The sequence below is a fragment of the Triplophysa rosa genome, linkage group LG4 (assembly GCF_024868665.1).
Source record: "Triplophysa rosa linkage group LG4, Trosa_1v2, whole genome shotgun sequence".
Taxonomy (NCBI): Eukaryota; Metazoa; Chordata; class Actinopteri; order Cypriniformes; family Nemacheilidae; genus Triplophysa; species Triplophysa rosa.
Genome location: NC_079893.1, coordinates 28136764 through 28159702, shown reverse-complemented (window position 1 = coordinate 28159702; position 22939 = coordinate 28136764). Strand labels below are relative to the sequence as shown.

At 38.7% G+C, this 22939-nt stretch overlaps 1 protein-coding gene across 7 annotated transcripts in view; it reads left to right on the top strand.

The window, feature by feature from the left end:
- sh3pxd2aa (SH3 and PX domains 2Aa) overlaps positions 1-22939 on the top strand; it is an 89386-nt gene extending 66447 nt beyond the window's left edge. For 3 of the 7 annotated variants that reach the window (XM_057331114.1, XM_057331115.1, XM_057331118.1), the window contains 7 exons: positions 7444-7557; positions 7829-7912; positions 11445-11562; positions 13183-13562; positions 14284-14333; positions 14428-14547; positions 15083-22939. In XM_057331114.1, coding sequence (XP_057187097.1) covers positions 7444-7557; positions 7829-7912; positions 11445-11562; positions 13183-13562; positions 14284-14333; positions 14428-14547; positions 15083-17026 — 2810 coding nt within the window. In that variant the 3' untranslated portion in view covers positions 17027-22939. The remainder of the gene's footprint in view (positions 1-7443; positions 7558-7828; positions 7913-11444; positions 11563-13182; positions 13563-14283; positions 14334-14427; positions 14548-15082) is intronic. The other 4 variants (XM_057331119.1, XM_057331120.1, XM_057331117.1 and 1 more) reach the window with 2 other exon arrangements.

The window sequence follows — 22939 nt, the reverse complement described above, 5'->3', positions numbered from 1 at the left end:
CTTGAGATGTTTACGAGATTGAAATATGTGCTAATGGACCAGGGTCACATCTTTAGAGTTTACGTACAACATACTGTGGAATAACAATGGGAGGTAGAGAGCGGAGATGTTGTTTTCATGCCCAGAGTTGTGCAAATGTTGAAAAAATGTTGAAAGTTGCTTTGTACTGGATAGGCTGAAAATGTTGACTCTTTCAGTGTTTTGAACTTTGTCTTGCATGCCAAACAACGCAGCGTAATGCGCGGTGTTGTTTAACGTCTAGCAAATTTGCAAACCAGAGAACTAGCGATGATGAATAGGTTACGAAGATCTTGCCTCATATTTTTGTGAGAAAAAAAGATCAAATCCAAGATTTTTAGGGAATTTTAAAGAATAATTTGCACACAAACTCACACAGAAACTGGGTTTTCAGTATTTGACAGTAACACTGTTGAGTTGTTCCAAATCTGTTACAAGCATTCTTCCATTTCTTCTTTAAGAAATTTATGTAGATTGCTTTCAGATAAGACGATGTGTTACTAAAAAGACTCGAGGCGTATGAGTCTTGGTTTGTTTACCAAGGGGGAGCTCCAGCTGTTTCACAGTGTGGACAAAGCGTGTCAGCTGAACTTGAGTTTAGAGACGATGGACGGGATAGAAATAAACCAGACGTTGCCAGCACGTGAATCACTAGATTGAGAAAAAGATGCAGAGTGAGAAAATGAGGAAGGAATCAGAGAGACGTCTAGGCCAACTCCTGTTGTGATTCTTCGAATTCCTCAAATGCCCAAAGCACTTCATGAAATTAAAGATGAGCTGCGGCTGGCCATCCTGCAAATTCAAATCTCCACAGCAGACTCCAACTCAACATCACATTTTACTATATAGTACAAAACAACTGTCAAAGGGCTGGTTTTTTACCAATAGTTAATATTAAGTTGATTTTCTACTGTTACGTTTATAAGAAACTATTGGCAGACGTTGCGCTGCTTTGACTTTTCTCTGGGTCATGGAGAGGCAAGGATGGAAAAATCCCCCTTGTCCCGAGTTTCATAATAGACTAATGGATCTGGCAGGGCCTCGGGATCTTACAGAGGCTTCACTGTGTCCCATGCTTCCCAAACCGATACCACAAGAAACCATTATGAAGTTTGCATAAAAACAAATTGGTGATATTTATTGTATTTATATGAATTCAAGGTCAAGTTAATTAGCCTTTGTTGGCTAATTTTGACATATTACTTGTGCATACAATAGAATTCAATGGAGGCCAATGTTGGTTGGTACCGACATTCTTCAAAATATCTCCTTTTGTGTTCTGCAGAAGAAATGATGAGTAAGAAAATCATTTTTATTTTTGAGTGAACCATCACTTTAACAGTCTTAAGGGTGTTGGATGCTGGCCGATACTGATATTGTCACATCTTATTGTTAACATGCAAAAATGTTTTTATTGAAATCATTCTAGATAAATATTCATTGGGCAGCCATTGCACACTGCACTTTCTGAACAATGCTTCACTATGAAAATTGCTCTGTGCCATCAATACTGTAAGGTTCTCTCCCATCCGCTCGCCTCTCTCTCCCCTGGGTCCATTCATTCAGTCGCTATCCCCCATTCACTGAAACAGAATCAATACAGAGCCGCTCGTGGTCTCAGGGAGGCTGGTTTGTCTTGGCTTTGCTCCCGCTGGAGATCCGGTCCGTGGAGATCCGTGCTGAACCTGGACCAAATAGTTCAAACTTATGTGGTACAAAGAAGCTTGGTGTTATAGATTTGGGGATCTTTATTGGTTAATCAGTTAATATTTAAATATTTAAAGGTTCAATGTGTGATATTAAGGAGGATCTATTGACAGAAATGCAATGTCTTCAGAGGTGTATAAAGACCTTACATCTTACAGCGTGATGTTTTTATTACCTTAGAATGAGCTATTTCTATCAACCCATGTAAAGATCTGTATGCAAAGTAATCTGCAGTTTTATCTTTCATACATAGATGGCGACGGTGAGGCAAAACCGTCGAATTGCAGCATTAAATGCATCACTTAAAGTGATAGTTCACCCAAAAATGGAAATTCTGTCATGAATTACTCACTTTCTAGTTGTTCCAAACCTGTATACATTTCTTTGTTTGGTTGAACACAGAGAGAGATATTTGGACAAATGCTTGTAACCCAACCGTTCTTGGACCCCATTGACTACCACAGTAGGAAAAATGACAATGGTAGTCAAAAGTGCCCCAGAACTGTTTGCCTACATTCTTCAAAATATCTTCTTCTGTGTTCAACAGAACAAAAAATGGTAATCTTTCCTATACTATGGTAGTCAATGGGGTCCAAGAACTGTTTGGTTATAAGCATTCTTCCAAATATCTCTCTCTGTGCTAATCAGAACAAAGAAATGTATATAGATTTGAAACAACTTGAGGGTGGGTAACGATGACAGAATTTAAATTTTTGGATGAACTATCCCTTAAATTTATTAATCTGGGATCGTTGTAATCCTTTAAAAAAATAGTGAAAATTAATTTCGAAATGTACTCTCCTTCATATTGTTCTAAGCCTGTGTGACTTTCTTTCCTCTGTGAAAAACATGTTATGATTATATTTTGCATACAAACACATGTGCTTGACAGAAGAACGTCTAGAAGATTGACATCTGAATTTTTGGATGAACTGTCCCTTTTAATAGTTTTTTTGGCGAATCACATGGTTGTTTACACGGACACGGATGAGGAATTTTTATTCATGTCGTTCGTGCACATGGTCTTTGTCATTCTCTTACCGATTCATTTACGCAAGAAACAGGACAAGCGGCACCAGCCAAGTTTTCTTCGAAAACAACACTCTCTGTTCCGCGAATCAGGAAGAAAATTCCAGGGAATAAAATAACACGCTCATGCTGATCTAGGAACAGCTGGTCCTCAGCAAATCCAAACCACAACATTGATCTCAGAACAGCAATATGTAACGGTCTACATCACCAGCCTTTGAAGCTTAGACCAAAGACAGCCTCTATTTGCCTCCGGCTTTGTCAGATTACGCAAAACCCATTTTGGTCTTTAGTCCTAATCCTGATACTTCAGCTTTTCAGGAAAGATCTTAAGGGGGACCGAAAATAGGCCAGACGCTCTGCAACCCTGCGTTTAGGAAAGAAGTCTGAAATATAGTTCAAGTATTCTGTATTTTCAGAGCTAGACAGCTATAAAGACTGATTTTTTTGCAGTAAATACAAGTCAAAGAGGCTTCTATGGCTTCATAAGTGTTAAAAAATATTTTTTTATTATTAATAATAAATTAATATAAAGGCTCTGTATGTCCAAAACATGAACGAGAATTTCCCAAGTGATATTGTTTCTTTTCACTTTTCAGAGATTCAACATCAGATCAGAGCAGCTCCTGCTTTTATTTACAAAAAAAATACAATATCAATTCTAATGTATCAGCGATATACATAAAAATGATCTTAAAGGGACAGTACACCTAAAAACAAACATTTTCTAATTTTCTCATCAACAGTCTGGTTCTTGGTTGTGTCAGGAGATGTAGTGGATTAGTTGAAATAGTTATTGCGCAAAAATATATTTGCATATATATTTTGTAGACTTTAGTGTAAATGAATAAATGCCAATGCACACTTTGTATATGCAGATACTGGTTGCAGTTTGTTTGAATTTGCAGTGTGAGTTTAATAAAAACAATATGTATCTGTGACATTTCTTTACTTCTGGTTCTGTTTTAATCTCTCTCTCTCTCTCTCTCTCTCTCTCTCTCTCTCTCTCTCTCTCTCTATCTCTCTCTCTCTCTCTCTCTGTACAATAGAACACATTCGTCACTGTTGTCATAGCTTCCAAAATGAGATGTTTCTACGATGCACATGGTAATCTTCATACGTCACAATCGTCCGTGTTTCATGTCAAATAGGCATTTCTGCGTTCCACCTCAGCTCCTAAAATAAGAAAGTGAAAGGAAAGTCTTTCTTCTGTCTTTTCTTCTTTTGGCCGCTTTGGATCGAGGGAATGTGTGGTGAGACTGCAGCAGCTTTGATGTGCAGGCCAAACATCTGCTCTCTCTCTTTCGTTCAGCCACTCTCACTCCTCATCTCACTCACTTTTTTCTCTCTTTCATTTTGGTTACATGTAACGTGTCGATTTCAGATTATCCAAGTCATTACGGCACACTTCAGAAAACTAAGAGCTGTGTCCAGTGTCAACCACAACCTGTGAGCAGTTGTACACCTGTGTTAACATCTACAGTAAATAATTTCTGACACAGTTTAATTGGCCGCTTTTTAAGGAAACAATTTCAACTTTTTATAGAGCTACATGAGAATAAAAGAACATGCTTAGTGTGTGAAAAGTGAGTTTGTGAGCTCAGATTTTTCCTCCCATACTTTACAGCTGTATTGTGATTCTGTGTGAGTCTTATATGAAAAAGAAACGATTTGAAGAGAGGAAATGAGTAATTGTGTAGTGAAATTTTATTTTTCCTTCTTTCTCATTTCAACTTGCAGCTTTTTCTTCATAACTTGGTCCTCGTTGTCAACCATATTATTTGACAGTGTTAAATCAACCATATCAAAAATATTTTGTAATAAAATATTGAAAGCACTTAAACCAATTTTAGATTAAAAGTCATGTGACCCTAAACCATTGAACCCTAAAGTATTGTATGTGAAGTAAATCACACAAATCTTTGTTATGGTGGACCAAACCAAGCTGCAGAAATGTTGATTTGAGAAATGTTTTCAAAACCTTCTTTCGTACCTTTCTTCCGGTTTCATCGGAAGGATCCTCCCGTAACTGCGGGGAAATTTGTTGAACGGCATGTTTCTTTTAAGATAGAATTTCAACAACAAGTAATTTATCCTGTCAAGCTTTGACGGTAAAGTTTGGCTTAGAAGATGTGTCATTTGTTAATAATATAATATATATTATAATTGAGTTTTTTTGTAAATTGGAACAGAGTTGAGTATCTGAAATGCTCTGAAAGGTCTGATTTGAATCTTTTTAAGTTGTCTTTAAACCTTTAAAGTTGTACCAAAGCACACACATCACCTGTAGCACACACACAGACATGTGACCTACACCCGGCGATGGTGATGAAAAGCATCTTTGTGGCGGCTGAACTGCATGCATCCCTTACCGTTTTGCATTTTGATTGAATTGACCATCTGTGCCGGCTGTAGATGGTTCCTGGTGGGCGCAAACAAGGAGACAGTATGTCATTCAGACGGCTCAGTCAGGCAGGGTGGCCACGACCTGTTTTAAGTTCTCTCACTGTTGAACACGGACGCACACACACACGCATGCACACGCGCACACACACACACACACGCACGCACGCACGCACGCACCCACACACACACACACACACACACACACACACACACACACACACACACACACACACACACACACACACACAAAATAATTAAGAACTTTTCCTAAATACAAATACAAATATTACTGTTGTATTGTTTAAAATTGAACATGAACTTGTTTTCTTTGCAGTATTTGAGGTCTGTTAAAATACAGAGCATCTTTTCTGTTGTTTTGACCTGTTTCTCCAGTTTTCATTTTCTGTAAATAAATGCAAATAGAAACAATATTTTTATTTGAAATTTGGGAGAAATATTGTTTTGTTCACAGAATGAAACAAAATGATTATTTTACCTAAACACATACCTATAAATAGTAAATAAAAAAAACGAAATAATTTTGAAATGGTCTCTTCATTTTTTCCACAGCTGTATATTTTTTATATTGATTATTGCTTTGGATAAAAGTGCCTTATAAATGTAAATGTAAAACTCATGATGTCTGTATATGAGCAGTGTTTTATTCGGCTGGCACAGATGTAGCACTAGATCTCAGTTTGTATTTTTCCTCCAGCAGCTATTTGCCATCAAACAGGCTTCTTAAAGGTACAGTAGACCCCCCAAAAATTGGAAGTGCAAGTTTCTTTATTATTTCTTTTGAATTAGACAGAAAACAGACTTCAGAACTTGACAGGGTTGTGGGTGACAGCCATGATTACACGATCGAACTGTGTTTGGCTATAAAGCGAAACTGTATTTTCCATGAGTCTCATTGGATGAAGTCATTGCTAATGTGTTTTCCAAGTGTTTACACAAGCAAAAACATATGCATGTGTTTTGTGTGTGTTTGAAGTATTTTCTTACATTTTATTTGTGTTGAGTGGGGCTTCATTGTTGAATTATGCTGGAACATTTGTATTATTTAACACTCTTGTCTAAGAAACTGTATCTATGGTGTTGCAATGTCATAGCTGATACACTGTTACCATGGCAACCAGTTTGTTCAAAAGGATTTCGCTTTCCTGTAGCTCAGTGGTTAGAGTTCATGGGTTCGATCCCAGGGGATCGCACATACTCGGATACAGTGTATAGTATAATGCAATGTTAGTCGTTTTGGATAAAAGCGTCTGTCAAATGCGTAAATGTTACATTTTATTTTTTTCCTTTTTTCCAGTTAGCTTATCCTTTCTCTCCATCATTGTTTGTTTTCTGTTTTTTAAACTACAGAGAGTTATCTGCACATATTGTGTTCGGACAATAAATTAACGAAGAACAGCCAGAGGAAAATCATTTTATTGATGTAATGTATTGGGTAACTGTTGTTTGGGGATGTTTCTTTAAGAGAGCTGAATGGGGGTAGGAAAGTAAGGGGGTGTGTTCATGATACCAAAAACGGGCAGTTCAGCCTGAAAATGGAGGATGAGTTATAACATACACATGTGCTGTTGATGTATGTTCAATAAAGGTTCTAAATGTTAACTGTCTACTCCGTCATTGAAGTATATTACAATTGAAGAGGTTATATTGCTCAAAAACACATGTACACAGCTCTAACGCTCATAAACTGTATCATTACGTAAGATGTTGGGACAGCGTTTCTCATCCAGGGGGTTGGGGTCCTTTAGAGCGCCTCAACAAACATCTGAGGCATCAGGATGACTTCAAAATAAGATAAAACAAGCATTAATATAAGCATCAAAATAAGCGAAAAACTAAAAATCAAGACATTTCTATTCAGCGTTTGGTTATTTTTATGACGTATATACATGTTTCTGGTTATGCTGAGCTCTAGAGTAGTTCTACAAACACACGCACTGTCGCCATCTTTGTTATTTATGGAAGTGCGAAGTGTAATTGATCCCAAATGTCACACAGGAATGCCTCGAATTCAAAAACACTTTGAAACCAAATAACACCAGAGCGAGTGTTTGTGTGCTTTCCAAAACATAACCTCCCATCAGATCAGTACAAACCAAATGTTCGTGCATCAGCTTAATGTTTATAAACCACACGAATGCATCATCGTATCTAATAGTAATATCATCTTAGTAATAGTGACAATGTTTCTGTCAGGGTTTGATTGGCTCTGATATCATCACATTATTAGTCATATTTTGACTTATTTTTTGTCCGTGTTTGTAGGCTGGTGGTTTGTAAGCACGGCTGAAGAACAGGGTTGGGTTCCTGCCACGTATCTGGACTCACAAAGCGGCACCAGAGATGATCTGGATCTGGGAACATCGAGATCAGGAGAAGGTATTTTATAGCTTTTTGAGAGTGTGTATTATAAGCTCTGTACATATTTCATCATGTAGGTCAATGTGCTTCGCTAAAATCGAGTAACATTAATCAAACTCCTCCATTGCTTTACAGTAAATGTCGTAGCCAGGAGTCCTCCTAACCAATCGCAGCTGTTTTTTTCTTTCATGTAATAATGTGTCTCCATTACACTAATATCAATGTTTCCCTTCATCTGAGTTTGTCATGTCTGTGTTCTTTCTCCGCTGCCGTCGTTTAACCGTGTCAGTTACTAAGAGGCGTAAGGCTCATCTGAAGAGGCTGGACCGCAGATGGACGCTAGGTGGAATAGTCAACCGCCAACAGAGTCGAGGTGAAAACACACGCAAACTCGCATGCCTTGGTGGATGTGATCGCATGCAGACGTGTGTGACCAATCTGCATGATGCGTTTGTGTGTTTGTACGGGGTTACGCTGTAATGATCTCTTTTATGCAACTTTTTTGTAATCTGAACCCCGAGTCCAATTTCTGGACCCGGCACCCAAAGCATGCTGGGTGGCCTGTTTCATCATTGTATAATCTTTATTATACTTTGCACGCTTCACATCTGTATTTGTGTGTATGAGTGTATGTATACGAATAAAAGATGTCGGTTGTTTAGGGTGAAGCTGGTTAAGTAAAAGGCCTTTTGTGGACACAAGCATCCAGTTTTTGGCATCCTACAATTTGGGTGAATGGATAATTATTGCCGTAAAGTTTGAGAAAGGAAGATGAATTGAGTAAAAATGAGGTTTGCCCTTTTAGAATCAGTGTTTGATCCTAACCAAACATATTCTGACCCAAATGTCTATGTGTGGACCAATGGGGGATTGAATGTTTGTATGCTAAATGAATCTCTATGGAGATCGTTGGTTCTGTACTGAGTCATAAAGGCCACGGACCTATCTATCTATCTATCTATCTATCTATCTATCTATCTATCTATCTATCTATCTATCTATCTATCTATCTATCTATCTATCTATCTATCTATCCATCCATCCATCCATCCATCCATCCATCCATCCATCCATCCATCCATCCATCCATCCATCCATCCATCCATCCATCCATCCATCCATCCCATGCAGGGTGTTTGATAGTTGCCATGGTGACCATAGTTTCCACCCAAATACCATACTACTAGTTTTCATTTCTTCTGTAAAATCTGCATAATTCATGATAATGGAACCTCTTTCTCTATATTTCTGGTGGGTGCTCATGTAGATTGGGACAGGGAAGTTTTGGATTGGCTGTGACACGGCTCTGCGGCCGCATGTCTCTCCCTCATTATTTCCTTCATGCTTTACTCTGAATCATTGAAGATGTCGTTGGAAAGCCACAATGGAAAGTCTGGATCTGGGCTTCTACCGGTGGCTTACAGTGTGCGGCTGCTTTTAATCCTTTTAGTTTTTACTGTATACATACTAATGATTCAGTGGACGGTTGGTCCTGAGACAAAGAGCAGATGGCGGTTTCAGAAGGAACGTCGCTCTATAAACAAGAAAAAGCAACTTTGGAAAACAGGTCAAGAGCAAGAGACGGTTGCGGGAAGCTTGTTTGAAAGACACATAAAAGTAATGATTGTGGAGTTTTTGTGATTTTTTTGTATAGCTCGGTAAAGGGATAGTTCCTAACACTATCATTGAAATATACTTAAAGGGACAGTTCACCCAAGAATGAAAATTCTTTCATCATTTATTCACCCTCCAAATTTGCATGACTTTCTTTCTTCTGCAGAACACCAAAATATTTTTTAAAGGACGTTGGTAACCAAACAACATTGACCCCCATTGTATGGACACAAAACCCACATTTCTCAAAATATCTTCTTTTGTGTTCCTCAGAATAAATACATATAAATGACATAAGTATAAATAAATGATGTCAGAATTTTTATATTTGGGTAAACTATCCCTTTAATATATTTTTAAAAAGCCTTTTTCTTTGACAATTTGGACTTTGATAGCTTTACTCTTGCTTCATTTTTTAAAATATATTCTAGAAAAAAGGGTAGTTTTGTATATTAGTTAATGGTCCTTGTGTTTTCCATTAAAAAAGGAAGCAATATGAATTTGGAGCAACATGAGTAAAAATATGACCACATTTTTATTTTTGGATGAACTGTCACTTTAAATGTGCCACAAATGGCTGAAATCCGCAATGGGAACTTTTTTTACTCCAGACAGCCCCCGTCGCCCCCAAACCCCCCCTCCCCCCAGTGAACTTATGTGAGTTCCAGCAAGCTCAGTATGTCTGGAATGATGTATGTGGCTGTGATCTCTCTCTCTCTTTGAGCTCTCTTCAACATACAGCAGCAGTTTTTTCGGTCACAGAGGCAGAACTTGTCTTGTAAAATTCTGTTGGCACACAAGTGCATGCAAAACCAATCTAATGTGTTCTGGATCGAGCCGAGGTTTTCCAGCATCCAGAACGGTTCCCTATGAAAATACTGCTGACTGGTGTAAAATGTGTTTTTAGAGGCGTTCTATTTTTTTTACTATTTTTACCCCTTTTTTACCCCCAGTCTCTCATTATGATGCTTTTTACTTTTATCATTTTGGTTGAGTTTTTTTCTGAGTCTTATAAACAGTTTAGTTTTGGATGTAGGTCAGAAGTTCAGGATCGGGGTGTCTTCATTTGCATATTAATGCCTAATCCTTGTGTACACGAATGTGATGATCATATGTGTTTTTTCTTCTCGGTGCACATTTGCATGTCCATTTAGCAGATTTCCCAATGTGTTTACTGTCAGGAAATTGTTGATAGAAACGTTACGAGCGAGAGAGAGAAAGAGAGAGTGACTAACTGGCCTGACTTCATCTCGTCTGTTTTTGACAGACTATGTTTCTCTTCTTAGAAAAACGAGAAGCAGGACATTTATCTCTCTTTATGTTTTTTTTTTTGTTTCAACACTTTTCGCTCTAATAATACATCTTTTATCAACACAGTTTCTTTCACTCTTTTTTTGTTACTAAATCTAACTTTATAGCATCGATATAAGCAGCCTGTAAATTCTGTCTCGCAGCGAGACAGCAGAGTTCGATATGTAGATATTAAATACAGATATGTAGTGTGTAAAAACTGTTAAATTAGGTTTTATGTGCCATTTGGGTGAAGAAAATACTGTATTATCCCTCAAGAGCCGTCAGGGCTCTAAAAGAAAAATGGTAATAAAACTGGTCCCTGATCAGTTATTTCTTTTACTGGCTGAATCTCTTGAAACATAAAGAACAAGACCAGGCTGTATTTCACCCTAATAACAAAAAAAAGAGAGAGAAAAGGGAAATTCACAAATGTGAATATTAATATTACTCAAAATAAAATGGGTAGAAAAATAAGAGTTGGTCTACAGACATAACTTCGTCTCTTTTAAGAATAGTACTGTATAATAGATGTAAGTATAGTTTATTAGAAATTATAATTTTATATTATGATTAATAGAAAATGAGTCAGAAAACCATAAAAACATTAAAGTATGTTGTTGTCATACAAGATGTTGTCATAAAACAGCCCTCCGTATTGTTTTATTTATTTATTTAGAGAAATAGTAGAGATGTGAGTCTTGTTGTTATTGCTCTGGTGGATTGCTTTCAGCATGCTTATTGTTTTCTGGAGATTGTTTGTGTTCATAATTAATAACAGACTGTGTTTTCGTGACTGTGGTGATGGTGTGAGTTTTGAAAGTGTCTTACTGTAAACTCCAGTATTGCTTAGTCACTGATCGGCCGGAGATTTGAAAGTTTTCAACATTTATAAGCATGCTTATAAAAACCATTGTCAAACTCCCATTAAAGCACAATAGTTAAACACACAACAACATGTCAACAAATTTTCTTACTCTCATTCATATTTCTCTTTTCAGAAGAGAAATATGTCACTGTTCAGGCGTATGCCAGTCAGGGAAAAGATGAGATCGGGTTCGAGAAAGGAGTCACCGTGGAGGTCATCCAGAAGAACCTTGAAGGATGGTGGTACATCAGGTAATCCATCGGTTCCTCTCATTTTAATGTGCTACAGTATATTCAAGAATATGATTATGGAAAAATGTCTCTAATCTGTCATCCTAATGAGAATGTTACAACTAACCCCACGTTGCAATGTGTCTGGTGATTGGTCCACTTTGTAACCAGACAAACATACCAATGCAAAGCTTTAAATGCAAATACCCTAGAGGACCGCATTTAATAATAATCTTGAGTTTATTGCTGATGCTGATGTTTGGTCTGTTTTAGGTTATAAACACATTCTGCACCCTTTTGGGACTGAAACAGCTTATGTTGGTGTCAAAAGCAGAGCTTTCAGTCATTGAAAACAGAGAGTGTGCTGACCTCTAGTGGTCAGGATGAAAATAGCTAATTTCTTGTTTGGTTGAATGATAGGACGAATTTCCGCTTTAAGCATTGTCTTGTCTTTGTGTTTACTCTTTTGACTAAGGCATTAAAAACTTTTTTAAACATAGTTTTACAAACTTTCTTATAAACTTACATGTTCAAGTTTAAATAGTAATAAGTTAGCTTTAGAAGTGCATGGCACAGCTTTGGAGTAAATAAAACGTGTTAAACTGAACCTGAACTGTAGACAATGATAATTTACTTTAATGTGAAATGTACTTCAAATCTACTTGAAGGTATATGTCAAATATAAAAAAATATTACCCAAATAGGAAGACAACAAAACATACAAGTGTTTTTAATACGTAGCCCTGCAAATACATGCTTTTTAAATATCAAAATCTATTTGCCTGAATGTGAAATTTATCCTTCAATTACTAGCAAGAATGCACTATTTATGCTTTGCAATTTTACCCCTTCTTGACCATTCTTCTGAGTATGCGCTCTTGGATTGTTTTCCTTTGTTTTTAGTTCCAAAAGTATTGAATGTGTAAGTATGTATACAAGTATATTTAGTGCATTGATATTAGTATACTTGCTAGTATACTTAGTGTACCTGCTATATTAAGCATACTGAGAACTGTGCTTTAAAGCGGCCCTAACACACGCGGTTTCTGCCAATCTCATATTAATCTTGAGTACCTATAGAGTAGTATTGCATACTTCGTATCTTCGAAGAGTATTTAGTTTGATCACATTTATAAAAGATAGATACAGCTGTACGATTATTTCCGAAAGCATACGGCGCGTGCGGGGGGGAGGGGTAGGCTGAACTAAAGCACGTGCGCACCCATTGCCAACAAAACACAGACATCAGTTTCACTCATCGCATGCGGTTCATGTCCGGCATCTTTTAGCGCCTGAACCTGAAGTATACTTTTTTTTTACAGTCCGTGCTTAAATTTTTAATTTTCCTAAACAAACTTCCTTGATCATTTCCACACACACAAATTGTGTAGATCTGTCAGTAAATAATAAAAACAACTAAAGTATTACTTTAGGACGCTAAAGGACGCATTTGTTGTCCCCACATTCCTGCATTCTGCTGCACTATAAATGAATGCTCTTTTATAAAAAGAATGCACATCTTGCACTTTCTCACACCAGGAGCCGGTTTCTTTTTCAGCTGTTCTGTCTCTAGCTTTCTAAATAGAATTAAAATCTCTATGTAACTAGCCCGCAATTGTGGTCCTGTTTAATGCGTTCCAGGTATCAGGGAAAAGAGGGCTGGGCCCCGGCCTCATACCTGAAGAAGCTGAAAGATGATCTTTCCCCGAGGAAGAAGACTCTGACGGGCCCCGTGGAGATCATCGGAAATATCATGGAGATCAGTAACCTCCTCAACAAGAAGGCTGTCAGCGAGAAGGACATTCAAACGGACGGAGAACCCACCACCCCTGAGCGCCACATTTCCAAGAGCGAGATCAGTTTACCAATCCCTTACGCCCAAGAGGCTGGAGGGGCACCCGCGGTGGGCAGCGGTTTAGGTGTGGGGTCTGGATCTAGTGCCGCCGTCCAGGAGAACAAGAGCAGGGCAGAGCCGGGCTCACCTGCTATAGCCCGGGTAGCACCACATAGAGTTGAGATAGGTGAGTTAAGACAAATTATCTAATATTGCTCTAATATTTATTGTTAGATTGGAAAAAATATATAAATTACAATAAAGATATATTAAAGTAGAAAAATAATATAATCTTGATATCTTACATAGTAATGTTAATATTGTTGTTATTTTACATGTAGGATTTGATGCCATAGGTAACTTTTCTATGTGGTAAACAGATATTTTCTAACATTTTGTCCGGGTGTTGTGTAATAATGAGTGGACAGTTTCACCGTACCTGTTGCACATGATTTAGCTCACAGCGTAGTTCTTTTTGTATTTGCAGCTTTTTTTATCTAATGCCATACGTACACTACACAACTAACAAATCCCAAGATTGTAATAATACTATGTTTTGTTGTGTTGTGATGCACATACTAAATAAAACACATAGATACCCAGATTACTTTCAAGAGACTGACAAAATGTAGGCTAGCAATCAAATTAGCTTAATTTATATTGTATACATGCTACTTTATGCCCCCCCCCAAAAAAAACAGTTTACATTTATTACTTGCAATTGAACCTGTGACAATGGCATTGATTCAAGAACACCCAAAACTCAGGCTAATATCAAGTGTGTGCAGTCAACATAAAACGTTTTGTCCTCTAATTTCAAAGTCCTGGATAGATTTGATTAAACTAATAATATTCACAGTCTTGAGCAAAGAGACACGTTTCAACCATGTTTTGTATTTAAATGACAGGATCTCCAAACCTCAGACAAAAACCCCCTCCACGAAGAGAGACAAATCTGGTAAGTTATCAGAGCCAGAAATTGATCTATTACATTTTAAATTCAAAGATAGCAATAATTATTTATTCGCTAATACGGCTTTTCATTTCGCAAGGCCTTCCAGTTGCCCAAACCTCCAGAGCCTCCTAGTGTGGAAGCGGAGTATTACACCATTGCAGACTTCCAGTCCAGCATCTCTGATGGCATCAGCTTCCGTGGAGGACAAAAGGCTGATGTAAAGCTTAACATGTTCTTGCTTTGACTGTGTATTAGTAATATTAAATACTATAAAAATAGTATATTGTTAACAATTTTAAAGGGTTAGCTTACCCCAAAATAAAAATTCTGTCATTATTTATTCACCCTCATGTCCTTTAAAACCTGTTTGTGACACTTTCTTCTGTGAAACACAAAAGAAGATATTTTGAGAAATGTTTTGTGTCCATACTATGGCAGCCAATAATGTTTGGCTACAACATTCTCCAAAATATCTTCTTTTGTGTTCTTCCAAAGAAGGAAAGAAAGTCATGTTTGGAATGACATGAGGGTGAGTAAATAATAATTGGTTGAGCTATCCCTTTAACTTTGTACAAAATATTTATTTTCCCTTTCTTTGTCATTCATTAAAACCATTTGAAACATTCTCAGATCATGCTAGGCTAACACGTACAAATATGAGGTATCTAAGCCAACTCTGCATACCACATATCATTTAGAAATGATTATAATATGCTATTGTATTATTTAAACATGTATGATGTGCTTTTTAGGTCATAGAGAAGAACTCTGGTGGCTGGTGGTATGTCCAAATCGGGGAAATGGAGGGTTGGGCACCCTGCTCCTACATCGATAAACGCAAGAAACCCAATCTGAGCCGGAGAACCAGCACACTCACCCGCCCCAAAGTTCCACCGCCCGCTCCACCCATCAAAAAACAGGATTCCGAGGATTCACCTTCTCTGGGCAGCTCTGCTTCCAAAGCTCCAGAATCTTCCAGTCAACGTGGCGCCTACGAGGAGCCGGAATACGATGTTCCCGCCATGGGCTTTGAGGCTGAACTGGAACATAATCCCCTGAAACCAGACCCGAAACCCAAGTTTGAAATCAAAAGCAATCCGGCAGCAGCAGAAAGGATCGCGCAGGCTGGCAAAGCCTCACCTCTGTTGAAAGTGATGACCTCGCCCTTGAGGAAAAGAAACTCTTTGGAGAACGTCCATAAAGAGGAGGTGATTTATGAAAACGAAGGGTTTAGGTTCTCCTCCGATGACTTCTCCTCTTCTCGAGATTCAAGCAGGTGCAGTTTAGACACCCCGAGGAGTCTCACTTTGGGACGCAAACCTCTCGGTTCCTCTGTCTCTCCTGGAGGAGGGAAACCCTTCAGAAAGGTTCCCCCCGATCTAAACAGGAGTCATTCTCTTGGCCGTGCCGAGAGACACAGCCCCAGGTCGTCATCGGACGAATCGGTTCGCAATCCCAAAAGAGAGCCCGTCATGCGCAAAGATGTGGAAATCCGGGTCAGTCAGAGTCCCTTGACTAGGCCCAAACCAGTGGTGCGACCCAAACCTCTCCTTACAAAGTCGGAGCCGCAAAGTCCCGAAAGGATGGATATCAGCAGCCTACGCCGTCAGTTGCGTCCCACCGGCAGCCTCCGGCAGGGAGCGATCCGTGTGGTACGTGGTGAGGATTCAGAGGCGGCTTCCGTTGTGTCTGAAGATTCCATCACCTCGAGAAGTACCTCCGATCTCTCCAGCGTATATTCTAAAGGTAGCCGAGATGGAGAGTCACACCACGAGGGTGCATTTTACAGAACCACAGATGCCTACGAACGAGCACAGGAGTCTGAGGTCAGCTTCCCGGCTGGTGTTGAGGTGGAGGTCCTGGAAAAGCAGGAAAGCGGATGGTGGTACATCCATTGGGGTGATGAGGAAGGTTGGGCACCTACTTTCTACCTAGAGCCTGTCAATCATCTCCACAACGTAGGCGTTCAAGATGTCCGTGATAGTCCTCTTGTTGACCTTAGTAGCTCCAACAAATCCAACAGCCTTGAGAAGAACGAGCAGCGCGTCCAGGCCCTAAACAACCTCAATCAACAGAACCTGAGGAGCTTGAGCAATCCCAGTCCGCCAATCCCATCCAAACCACCAGGGGGCTTCGGTAAACCAACTGCAATGCTGAACGGGTCAGGCGTGCGGATGCGGAATGGCATCCGTCAAGCAGCGGTGCGACCGCAGTCTGTGTTCGTGTCCCCGCCCCAGCCTCTGAAGGACACCAACATTCACACGGGATCCCTGAGGAGGAATGAATCACTGGGAGCAGGTGACCACATGAGGTCCGCAGGTGGCGTACGAAGAAACTCTTCCTTCACTGCCGTTCGACCGCAGCCGGTGACCGACGTGCGGGTGAGGGCTGGGACCATCATTACCGCACCCGTTGGAAGTTCAAGCCCATTGATCGGCCAGAGGAATGGAATACCGGTGTCTACAGTAAGACCCAAGCCCATCGAGAAGACGCATCTTATTCACAACAACCTTCGAGAAGTGTACGTGTCAATCGCTGATTACCGTGGCGACGAGGAAACCATGGGTTTCTCCGAGGGCACCAGTCTCGAAGTTTTAGAAAAGAATCCTAACGGATGGTGGTACTGTCAGGTTGTAGACAGTTTACACGGGCGTAAAGGATGGGTGCCATCGAACTATCTGGAGAGAAAGAAATAACTCCCTTGAACTTGTTTTAGACATGCACAATTGTAAACGAAATGTAAAAAGTGGGACAGATTGGAAGACTTTGCTTGGAAACAAGAAGGACGGAGCCTTTTCAAAAAAGGGGTTTACATTGAAACTAGAGAAATGCAGGTGAATGTTTAGCAAAATACCTGCCGTAACTTTATGCCAAATGGGTGCCTTTAAACATCTTTCACTGAATGTCAAGAGGAATCAGTCAAACACCAGTGAATCAACACCAAACTTAGTGCCATAGGCCTACGACTACAACATATTTTTGTTACAGCGTTGAACAAAAGAGATTTTAAGCACAGGTGCATAACAAAAAAGTATTTAGCACTCTCAAACAAGAAATGTGTCAGCGAAATTTTCGACGAAGCGTAACTTTAATTGACTGTCATTTTTTAAAGCCATTTTTTTTTAATGGAAATTGTTTTGTGTTAATGTTTTTATATCTTCCTTAGAGATGTATTTCTGCTTTCTTGTAACATCTTAACACATCCAAACAGACACCTTCTGCCCTGACACACTGTGTCATTATGTTTGTCTCTTTATCTTCCCCATTCTTCCAATTCTCAACAGTCTGAACAAATAAAAGATGTTAAAGAAAAACAGTCTGTGAAAGCAACATGCGGTTATGCATAGACCACCTCATATTGGGTTTAAGCCCACGTTTAGTTTACAAAGTGCATCCGGTCCTACTGTTTCTAGTTATATGACAGATGGCTTCAGATGTCAGGACTAAAGATTTTTCTGCTCTCTATACGTGCTTTATAGTATGATTCACAAATCAGGACTGGAAAATCTTACGTATTGTTTGGCATTTTATCCCAGGGAAAGTAGTAACGATAACATTGAGCCCAAAATGTGATCACACCAAAGGACAACATAGTCACATTTGCTAGTTTGTTTTACATTTAGTATTTATCTTATGGGTGCAGAGAAATAGGGTGTATTCAGCAAAACCTAAACGAGGTTTCAGAAGTGAGAACAAAGTTTATTTAATCGTTTTATCTGGAAGCACTTGATGTTTTTTAACCCAAAGAAAAGCACATTAATATGCAAAGTTAAAGAATTACGATATTGCTGGGCAGTATTGAATCTGAAGTTACACGATAGGCAGTTTAAAGACGTTTAGCCTCTGTTGACAAAGATATTAAAACAGATTTGCAGACTCTTGCTATCTTAGTCCATATAGTCAAATCGTCTTCATAGGTTGTTGAGCTCGAGCGATTACCTCCCCCTTCAAATGCAATTAATTCAATCAAATAACATTTATGAAAACTGCATCAAACAGCTGATGTTCAAGACTGCTGAAATATTTTTCTAATGAACGGGGCGAGCTCTTATTCGGGCTCGGCATTACAGTTATTTTAATTTTGTTTTCTGCTGGACAGTATTATAGTGTTGAACAGTTAAAACATTAATTTACCTGCTAGATTGCAGTTAAATTCTATTAAGAAGATAGTAGTTTATTTTGTCTTGTTTGTTTCGTGGTTGTGTGATCACACATGGACAATAATGATGAATGAAGTAGTTCAATTGTTGTGAATTGACGCATCCAAGCATTTTCCTAAGAGCAAGAATGTGTCGATTTAAAGGTGCAGTGCATTTCGTCAGCATGTCATTTATTTAACGAAATTAGTTATTTTTTATTTATAATTTTCATCGAAATATATTTTAAATTTTAAGTCTTACAAACATGTTGTAATATTTTGCCATTGGTGGCTGTCTCGAAAAACTTGATGTTGAAAAATTGGCTACTGCTGTAATCGTAGCTGTTTTCCTATATAATAAGCTCTCTTTTGTCTATTCATTTTGGCCTCCATTACAGCAGATGTCTTGAAGTTTCAAATTAATTCAGTTAGATGTTTTTAGCTTTATTTTGAATGGAAATATGTTTTTTTAGAGGCTGATTACTGCACCTTTAGCAACTATGGGCGCTTCTTTTCTCATTATTGAGCCACTTATAATGCCAGATTTTTTACTTTATTGGAGTTTTTTCTCTACTTTTTATCTTCCAAATCTTTTCATTTGGAAATCAATGTCAAAGTCAGCTATACAATTGGAAATAGCATAAATTCCACCCACAACACTATAACAAAGCAACCAAATTGCTATCTGTAAATATATATAATTTGTCCTCTGATAACAGGTTACAAATTACGTTGATTGTATTATAAGAAAAATGGAATTTGTAAAAAAAAACATCAGGTCTCCGTAAGTACTTTGTTATATGGGGATCCCAAATATTATGTTGGGACCAAAATTGTTGGTAAACAATCATAGCAGCAATAATGCAGTTTCAAAGTACAAATTCATGCAATTGTGCTTTTAGATTTAAATAGCAAAAAAGCGCACTGCACTCTCACGCCCCTTTTGACGAAGGCATTATAAAAAATGTGTTGACTCACTAAACTGCAGCGCTTGTGATGGATGAGAAACTCCATTAACGCTTCTACTTTATTCTTCATTTGCGCCTATAGAATTTACAAGGGAACTGTTACGCGTCAAACTAGTTTCACGCATTACATGTGTTACACTAACTTTGTTTCATTGTGTTTTTTATTTATTTAATGTTTCAGTATTGTGTTTTAATTTTGTATTTTCCCTCCTGTTCACTTTTGACATACTCAGATGGAATAAGGAAACGTGCAATAGAAAACAGCCATCTCACCATTGAAGTATTACATATGTAAGGGTTTTTACATTGTCATTGGAGTTAGTGATTAATATTGCCTGGTTTGTCCCATTGTTTTTTTTAACCTTGTGTTTTAAAACTTTTAAAACATTATTCTGAAATGGTAAACCCCCTGATTGATACTCACATTTTAATCTACTGTAACTTTCTGTCAGGTGTTTGGTGACCCCAGAAGGTCATGCAGACTGTTGAAAAAAAAACAGGGGTATCTCTCTCAGAGGCATTCGGCTTGCCATATCAGATTTAAAGACACTGGGGCAAACCAGCAGTAGCTACAGTATATGTGAGCTCCACATCACACACTGCCAACTGCTCGACGTTTCTCTCTGACATCCGCCCCACTTTCCACCGTTGCCATGGCGAACACGACTTCCCTTTCTTAAATCCCATTTGTCAACAGCGAGGACTCGCATACAGTACTTTATCATTGTCATTTTGTGTAGCATATAAGGCCTTTTTATGACTGTAATATCATTTGCAGATCCGGGTTTAATTTCCCACACTTAAAATAACACGGACTGCATACCTCGCACGTCACGTGTCACCGCGTATTATAACTCGGGTTTATTACAATTTCTGACCTTCTGGTTTGAAGCCATTTGAATCTAAAATGCTTTTATGACTTCTGTGTTCATTACGATTGAATACATGCACTGAGAGTTTGACATCGGTTGAAAATGATGAACGTTATGAGGGACTGTCTCGAGGAAGTGAAATATCTTTAGCTTTCTAATATCTGGTACTTTAGTTTCTTAATCTACGTTGTGTTTTCTTTTCTGTTGAGCACGCTACATCTAATAGACATCTGTAAGATGTTTATGATTTAGAATGGATGTAAAACGGCTCTCTCTAAGATGTTTAGCAGATGTTTTTACACAGCGGATCTTTAGCTGACGTCTTACAGACGTACGTGTGCTAGCTGGGCTATTTTAGGATAAAACAGGAATCAGAAGAGAAGATTGTTAGGAAGAAACATATTGTGAGTGCATTTCATGTATTCTGAGGTGGTTTGTGTGGGGATTTATGGTGGAAAGAGAACGTGACTAGATTGTTTATGATGTTGTTTGGTTAGAAGGGAATACAGTCAGTTTGGGTTAAACGCGGCCGAAATGGAAATATTCACTGGCGGATTTTTTTATAACAAAAAAGTACTCATCCTGCATTAAAATGTCCTATCAACACTATTTGGGCGCAATATTCTCAGTCAAGCTTTTGCAAAAAACATTTTTTTACCGTCCAACCAAACACCCTTGGTATTTCTGCAAACATCTCTCAGTACTTCAGTACACACACGCTGGGCCTTGGAGACTTGATGCGCTCTGTCGACGCCGCTATAAACCTCTTTAAAAAAAATGTGTGTGACAGAATCTAGGACCTCTCATCACCAGCACACCCACTGTGCCGTCGGGAGTCGAGTCGCTGTGAAATCACATTACCGAGCAGTCGGTTAATTACAGATGTCGAGGAAAACGTTCGCAGTGAATACAAATGTCGCACTGATTGTGGATGTCGAGTGGCCGGGGGGTTCGGATCAGATGCAGTGATAGATTGAGTGTGACTCTAATGGCTCACAGCATGTCGAGGCGTATTAACATCATCAGGAGGAATCGTTCGCGCTTCCTGCGGCTGGTTTGATTTACCGAGGCGTCCATACGATGCTGAAGTGTCGTTATGTGTGAAACAGAAGCTGTGAGAATGTACGTGATCGACTGGGTTGTCGCGATATTTACGAGGAAATACGGGGAAATCTGCCAGTTGCAGGTTTGAAGAAGGTACCCTTGTTTACAGAAAGGTTTGATCTGTTCATTACTCCATTACCCTGATAGCACACATACATCTGCGAGACGTCTATTTGATGTTTGCGTTTACATCTGCAAGACGTCTATGAGACGGTTCCTGTCAAATGTCATATAGACGTCTAGAAGATGTCTGTTAGATGTTTATAATTTACAATGCGTGGAAAACTTCCTTTTCTGTGACGTTTATCAGATGTTTTCCAGATCTTTAGCAGACATCGTACAGATGTACCTTTGCTATCTGGGTAGACTTATACCTGGGATCTAGAGTAGGCCCATATTGTGGATTTGGGTGGAAAGCCGTATGTGCGGTATGCTTTGATTGCGCTAGCGGGTGTTTTGGTAGGTTTTAATTTGTATTAAATTCCTTCTGTGCTAATTTGCATTTATTATGGGAAGGATACAGATTTGGCATAAGGCAGCTGGGCGTGTTTTTGTTTATACTTCCATGAGATGAGGGCAACGTGGGCACACGCTGCGGCGATCTAATCTCTTGCTGCTTCCTGTCACCGACTTTGTTTGGCTGTCTGCTTTAATTAACATTTCTGTCCTCTTAATTAACAGTCACCGAAACAACAGCACGTGGGGCGACTAACATCTCAGTTAAAAGCAATCAACTGCTGAGTGTTTTAATAAGTATCACTTCTCTAAAAGTTACACTTACTGAGGTCTTATTTTGTCGTGTCCTCACTTTACAGACTGTATTCTATGTGTTGTCTCAAGTGGAATAACATGAACTCATGTATAAGGCAAATAAAAGAGTCGCTGTAATCCAGTTACCCCTCAAGTAGAGTTTGAATCAATTTTCAACCTTCGGCGAACTCTCAGACAGGTCAAGGCCGACTGTAGGGGGCAGTCTAACTGAATCAGATGCTACACACCATTGAACAACGAATGTTTGGGTGGATATTTGCAAAGCCTTTTTTTTGTCATAAATACAAAGAACAATGTGCCGTTGAAAATATTGAAAGCCTTGCATTGATATTATTTTCTGTTCAGCCAAATCTACATTTTTATGCATTTCTTAAAAAAGGTGGTCTAAATCTTCGGCTTTTAATTCTCAGCAAGCTCTTTGTTTGTGTTTTTTCTACTTTTTGTTTTTGTACCTTTTTACGTTTACATTGTATCTTGCATTGTCTCAAATAAAAACACAATAAAATGTATCCTCCTTGTTCTTATACTTCAATGTCATGTTTGTTTAATGGACTACACAACACAAATACAGCAGAACACGTCGTTACAGATCTGTATGCAGAGAGAAGTCACAATAAGGTAGTCATTGATTACATTTTGAGCATTTCCTGTTTGTAATTGTGTTGAATTGACAACACTTGACATCATTTTTACATGTTCTCCATTTGACCTGAGCAGCAGCTTGAATTGTGCCATGGGTAAAACGACCCCCCTTCA